This window comes from Urtica dioica, chromosome 5 (genome assembly GCF_054948205.1).
Source record: "Urtica dioica subsp. dioica isolate 48M chromosome 5, U.dioica_male_clone48M_v1_H2, whole genome shotgun sequence".
NCBI lineage: Eukaryota > Viridiplantae > Streptophyta > Magnoliopsida > Rosales > Urticaceae > Urtica > Urtica dioica.
The window spans coordinates 27,874,197-27,881,110 of record NC_142760.1 but is presented as its reverse complement, the minus strand read 5'-3'; the positions used below and the strand labels follow the sequence as shown (position 1 = coordinate 27,881,110).

At 35.0% G+C, this 6,914-nt stretch overlaps 2 protein-coding genes across 2 annotated transcripts; one reads left to right on the top strand and one right to left on the bottom strand.

Moving 5' to 3' along the window:
• Positions 1–395: 395 nt before the first annotated feature.
• On the top strand, positions 396–4,253 carry LOC149397719 (sugar transport protein 7-like). Its single transcript, XM_089616053.1, has 4 exons — positions 396–747; positions 1,783–2,093; positions 2,510–3,154; positions 3,599–4,253. The coding sequence occupies exons 1-4, from the start codon at positions 648–650 to the stop codon at positions 4,037–4,039; spliced, it is 1,497 nt and encodes a 498-aa protein (XP_089472179.1). The 5' UTR covers positions 396–647; the 3' UTR covers positions 4,040–4,253.
• Positions 4,254–4,528: 275 nt separating this feature from the next.
• On the bottom strand, positions 4,529–6,310 carry LOC149397718 (Translation elongation factor EF1B/ribosomal protein S6 family protein). Its single transcript, XM_089614084.1, has 3 exons — positions 6,183–6,310; positions 5,885–6,090; positions 4,529–5,008 (listed from the first exon to the last, which is right to left on the bottom strand). The coding sequence occupies exons 2-3, from the start codon at positions 6,065–6,067 to the stop codon at positions 4,766–4,768; spliced, it is 426 nt and encodes a 141-aa protein (XP_089470210.1). The 5' UTR covers positions 6,068–6,090; positions 6,183–6,310; the 3' UTR covers positions 4,529–4,765.
• Positions 6,311–6,914: the final 604 nt, after the last annotated feature.

Below are 6,914 nucleotides of genomic sequence, written 5' to 3'. Positions count from 1 at the left end.
AATTTGAAAGTTAGGGTATTGGTTTGGATTTGATTCGATTTTTCTTATATAATATCAATAAAAGAGATTTTTGTGACACTGTTATCTATTTCATGATATAATTTCATTATTTTAGTTAAACAAAAAATATGAACACGATATTTTTTTGAACAAAAATTAAATTTGACATTTCACTAAAACACAGAGTATATATCACACTATATTATCCGTGTTATTTTTCCTTAATTCAAAGTTATTTTACGAGGCGCGCGAAAAAGATAGGAAAAAGCTCCAAATTATCACACTATATTATCATCACATGCGCGCGCTCGAGATACGTGCGTCGCTAGATTTGACTTTTCAGCAAATTCCTTTACTTCGTCCATTTTGGATAACTAAACGTATATGGTCTACAAACTGTGTGCAAGACAATTTATTCAATCCGTGTTAGTACTTAGTCCTATAGCTAGCTATTTATATCCTTCTATAAATACGAAATTTATAATACTTCCTTCCATCATCTTATTCCAATACTCCCTGCTTTAATAAATAAAAATTTCAGCAACAAGAATAAACACACACCAGATCGGAGCTTTTAGTTGAGCGATACTAGTTTTGTTGGCAATCTCCAAAAGGGATAAAAAGGCAACTACTGGTTTTGAAGAGATATGGTTTCTCGTTACAAAGAGAAGGTCCCTTTATGCGTCGTTTTCTCTTCCATAATAGCCTCTCTCGTCGGATTCATTTTCGGTTATGTCGGAGTTTTTGGTATGTTTTCTATTCCTTATTACCATCACCCAACTATTTTATCCGGAGTTTTATGCTTATTTCTGTCACACAGACTCGATAGAGAGATAATTTCACTATCAACTTTTATATAGTTGTTGTTATCAGTGGTCTCATAATATTTTTACGAGATTTTAGTAGAATATTTTTCTTTTAAAGGGTTCTTCAAATAAATATATCGATAAAAATTAAAAGCTTAAATATTATAAAAATAGAGCGAAAAAAAATTAAAATTTCTACATGGAAAAAGTCGTATCATTTGGTCATAAGATAGTTTATATATATAAGAATGCCTAAAATGTTTCGCCAGCATATAGATTTAATTTTGAGCTGCAAATACAATTTATGAATAAAAAAACATCAGGATCAGTATTTTAATTTTCAGAAACTCAGGGGTCCATTTGCCCCGGGTCCTTATCTACTATGATGGGATCCACTTATGCTATAATGTTATCTGATATATAATCATTATCTATATTATCAATTTCATATGAAAAAGACTAATAACCATTAAAACACCAAGCTAAAAGGGAGGGTCGGCCATAGATATAGCCCACTTAGATCCATATTTGTTAAATTTATAGTCGAATTATCTAATATTTAAGATAACAGAGTTAAGAGATGTATGTGTCATATATTGTAGGAGAGCTATAAGCATGCGTTGGCTACATTATAAATATTTGAATAGTTAGATTTTAATTTTAAATGAGGACATCCATTAAGCAAATTTTAAAAGTTTCTTCAAATTAAAATTTTGAAATGATTTTTAATTTTTAGAATAAGACTTTTTTATTAAATAATTTTTAAATTAGAACCAAGTGATATAAATATGTATATAATAAAAAAAAAATAAACTGTTTACGGGTCATATTTCACCGTATAAAATCAGTTGAGATACCGAAATGACACTAGATGTATTCTTTTGACGTTATTTACATGTTTATTTATTTTCGGAAATTAAAATATACATTAATCAATTCCAATAACTTGATTAATGAATATTAATGACAATTACAGGAGTACTCAAGGTTGAGGACGTGTTTTACGACTTGTTCGTCAGCGATGCGTTGAGGAAAAATCCTCGAGACTTCGACTATTGCAAGTACAGTGGCCGAGGGTTCCAATTTCCCTTGTACGCCGGTCCTCTCTACTTGGCCGGTTCGCTCGCATCGCTTTTTGCTTATCCTTACATAACCAAGCACGGTCCTCGTAAAATCCTTCTATTTTCCGCCTATGTTTTGTTTATCGGAACGATTGCCAATGCATTTCCGTACGTCAACATTGCCGGTCTGATTGTTCTCGGCGTCGGAATTGGATTCGGGGCTCAGGTATTTTACTTTCTTTGTTTCGTATTGGAAAATAGTATTAAGAGGAAAATAGGACTACTATTATTAATTATCAGATGAACAGATGAGAGAAACCCTGGAGTTAATTATTATTTTAAATCCTTACAAAATTTCATATTAATTACATCGTTAGCTTCTGTGTAATTTTATTATCATTATTATTTTAAATCAATAAGAGAAATAAAGCAAAATTGAAATTTCAGAAGAAAAATGTTTTTATATTTCTTTATTTATATAATGAAGAAAAACTTCATGTACACATTTTAATGCCCTCTAAATCTATTGGACGAAATTCTAATAAAAAAACAAACTTTAATTTCTTCAAATTACTTTTTTGAATCTACAAATTTGTGGCAAAATTATTTATCATTCGTTTTATTTTTATTTTTTAATTACAGGCGTGTCTACAATACATATCCGAAATAGCACCAGCGAGACTCCGCGGCAACTACACCACAGATTTCCAGCTGTCAATGGCCGTTGGAATTTTGGCGGGAAACATGATCGAAAAAGACTACGGTGAGTTCGGAATCCAAGCCCTGATCATCGGTTGGGGTTTACCGATAATCCCGGCCCTATTCCTCGGATTCGGAGCCAAGTTCTATCTCACCGACACCCCGAGAACCCTGATTGGTCAGGACAAGGGTGACGAGGCTCGAAAAGTCCTCCAAAAGCTCCGAGGCACCGATGACGTGGACGCTGAGTTTCGTGACATAACTGCTTCGTGCGAGATTTCCGGAGAAACAAGGACACTCAATTTCCGTGTGGCGAGGAATATTCTCTCGAAAAAGAACAGGCCTCAGCTTGTTGCGGCGATTCTGGTGCCGGCTTTTCAGAATCTCACCGGAGTGCTCTTCGTCTTTGTTTACGCTCCGTTGATGTTTCTGAGTTTGGGGTCGGAATATTCCAAATACGCACTCTATTCGTTGGCGATCAATGGGACGACACTTGTTGTTTCTGCGTTGGCGTGTTCTGTGACCGTCGATAGGTTTGGTCGCAAAACTCTACTCATTTGCGGTGGAGTGTTGATGATCTTATGCCAGGTATTATTTTAATTTCAATTTTTTTTTAGCTATGATTTTACAGAGAATTATAAGATAGGGGTGAAAGATGATAAACATCTATGAAGTTATGAACATGATTTTTAGTCTTTAAGCAAAGTCAAGATTTTAATATTTTTAGCCAAGTAGTACGGGTTTCACAACGTTGTAAATAAAATGCTTATTCTGAATAATGAGATAAATACTTTCTTTTTTTATAAACTATATGCACATGAAAATAATTATGTACACTAGGCACATTTTAATTTTATGAGGTTTTATTATTATACTATATTTACTTATAATTTTAAACAAATTATTGAGTTTAAATTTATAATTTTATACAGAACACGTTAGTGGTATGTCATGAAAAATAAGAATCAGTTTAGGATTTGTGACTTTTAATTCAACAAATTAATGATGCCTTAAATTTTTGTCAATTCACAGGTTTTTATTGCCATTATTCTGGGATCAAACACCTCCCACAACAAAGACACGGTAGCGATATCACTGACGGTTCTGATGGGCATATTCGTAATGTCGTACGGGCTGTCGTGGGGCCCACTTGGCTGGTCGATTCCGAGCGAGTTATTCACACGGGAAACTCGCGAGGTGGGTCAAAGCATTGCAATGTCAACCAACCTTGTTTTCACATACATAGTCCTTCAGTTCTTCATTCCTCTTCTCTGCGCCTTCAAGTACGGTCTGTTTCTGTTCTTCGGTGGTTGGATCGTCGTGATGACCGTCTTTGTTTATTTTCTACTTCCCGAGACCAAAGGCGTGGCTATCGAAGATGTTGGTTTGTTGTGGACCAAACACTGGTTTTGGAGTAGGTATTCAACCCAAGCTGCGACGAGTACTCATCAAACTACCATGGATCAAGTTTGATGATAGAAGACTAGATATGGATTCAGTGTGTGATTGTCAATATATCTCAATTCTTAAATTTGTTGATTTTTTTCTTCTTTTCATGTTTTGTGGATATGTTAGGAAATTATTGAAAACCATCGTGTACATTCCTTGCTGCAATCGCAAAAACTGTGGTACTGTACCATTAGTATTGCTTATTCATCATTATTTGTAATTAGGAATTTTCCCTCCATTTAATATTGCGTGTTCAAAATTTCACATGAAGATAAGCTCAATTAGCAAGTTCCCATTTCTTTTCACGTGCAAAGTTGCTTACACATGTACAAACTTGCTGCCATAGTAGCTTAAAACGAAGTGTCAGGTTTTTTTTTTCCATAAAGTTATGGTCCGTTTTTCTTCTTCTGTAAATCACCTGTGGAAACCCAATCTTACGGATTATAGACCAAAACATTTACAAGTTAAGGTCGCAACAATGCTGATGTAATTAGAGGCGAAATCAAACAGAGAAAAAAAAACAGCCTCCTATCTGAATAATTTATTAGCACACAAACCAGATAATAAATCATTATAAAAGCTGAGAAACACATACATCCACCGATTCCATAACCGGAAACACAGCAAATCGAACTCTAAACTAATCCACTCCGTAAATTGTTTGAATAACTTGTGGCTGCTGAATTGTCTTCGAAAACCTACATTTTGGAATTCCCATAGAAAAAAGGGCCAATATATGAAATGGGTGTATCATAGATTTTGCTTTGGCAAATACTTTGTGTTCTCTTCGTCGTCGGAAGAGAAATCGTGCGACCCTTCCCGAGCATAGCGCTTGAGATCACGTGTTTTTTCCTCGTAGGTGGATTCTCGTTCGTAATTCGTGGTCCGTTGTTTGACCAAAAGCCACCGAAGCAACCGATCTTCCTTGTTCAGGTAATGAAGCTCTTTGTTGATGTTTGGAGTGGCCATCATACTTATCTGCATAAGTTTGCCCTAAACTCCACGAAAAAAAGGCAACTATAAATAAACAATCTTCTTTTTAAGGACCAAAAAAATTGATTTTGAATGAAAGTTGAGCGGACACTTTTTTCTTCTTCTTTCTCTTCAAAAAGTTAAAAATGACAAAGAGCAGACTGATATATCCCGACTAGTTAGCGACCAATACAAAGCTTTAGCCTATTAATCTAGTCCATACGAATATATTGAAACGTGATAGAAAGTTCGATTGATATGAACAAATGATCAGAGATGACAAACAGAGAGCAAAATTGAGTAGCCAAACAGAAACAGGGAACGAACAAGAGATCTGAAGAAAGTATTAGGTGTCTCTCTTTTCCTTGGAATATGAAAGATAAGAACCGACATCCAAGTAAGCATGAACTACAGATTTCATATCACTACTATTCATATCACTACTATTCAAGCTTTAATTTTGAAGCTATAGCTGAAAACCAACTCCTCACGTTATCCGGTTGCATGATCTTAAAACCCATAGCTTTCTAAACAATGGCTTGGCAGCATAAAATGCATACCATTCCAACCAAATGTATTTCTAGTTCTTCAAGAGAATTTGCAAAGATAAAGAATTTCCCTTTGAGAATCACTCGTACGAGTACAAATCAGTATGGTTATATCTCAACAAAATCATCAGTCTCCGTTCTATTTCCAAGAGGTTTTGTTTCGTTGTGAGATAGCTTATTCAAAAAAATTGAAGTTAACTTGAATCGGTCAAATTAGGGATCAAACAACAACGAAACGTAACGTCTTATGCAACATAACAATTTGAAATTCTGATCTCTTTTATAAGCATTCCAATATCAAAAGAAACCAAATCGTTAGATTACACAATCAGTGAAATCAATTTCGTACCTGGAAATATCTTCCGTCAATCTTCTTGATTCCATAGCCCAACTGAACCTCTCCCATGGATTTGACCGCCGTGACGACTCCGTTTCTTTTGAAAACGTGGTTGCTGACTCTGGAGACCAAGTCCGCCATAGCTTCTTTCGGCACGTGAGGCTTCAGCAGAAGTACACAGTCGTACAACGGCATTTTTCTTTGTTCCTTCTACCGATCTTTTTTTTTGGCAATAAAAAAAACTCAGATCGCATAAACCCTAAGAGAGAGAGAGAGAGAGAGAGAGAGAGAGAGAGAGAGAGAGTCGTACCTTTTGACGACTTTAGCTTCAGAAGGACGACGTTTTGCTGTAGCCGAGGAGGAGGGAGGAGGAAGAAGGGTTTAGAAGAGAGTGAAACTGAAGTGAGAAAATCGGATGCTGGAAAAAAAAAACGACGTGTCGTTCTTTTATTGTTTTTTTTTTCCCGTTTCGAGTAAAACCGTAAAATTACAACAATATTAAACACCCAAATGAATTTATTAAAAAAAAAAAAAAAAAAAGAAGGTTCAAATTAAAGGAGAAAATGAGATTTAATGTGTTGGGAGTTTCATGCCCCATAACATTTTTTTTTTCAATTTCTACCCCTTGGTTTTCTTAATTATTTTTTTGGATAATTGACATTATTGCCCCCCTAAACTCTTATCCGTATAACGATTTGCCCCTGATTAAATTTTGCTGACAAACGTTTACCTTGAAGTAATGACCGATTACAAATCTAATACTTTTGTTAATATCATCCTAAAACCGTCTATGTTTTGTGATTGATCGACAATAGGGTAATATTATACTTTTGTCCATTCTTCATATCACTTTGAAGAATTCGATCGATTTGGTCAGACCACATTTGGAAAAAATAGGGCTTTGGAAACTTGAAGAATCGCTGGACAATGAAGCTCAAATCTACTGTGAAAAGGTCGTCGACGAAAGGAAAAAGGCAAATCGTCTGAGAAACGCGCTTTAAAGGAACGAAATAATCCAAATAATGTTTTAAGACGTGTTGAG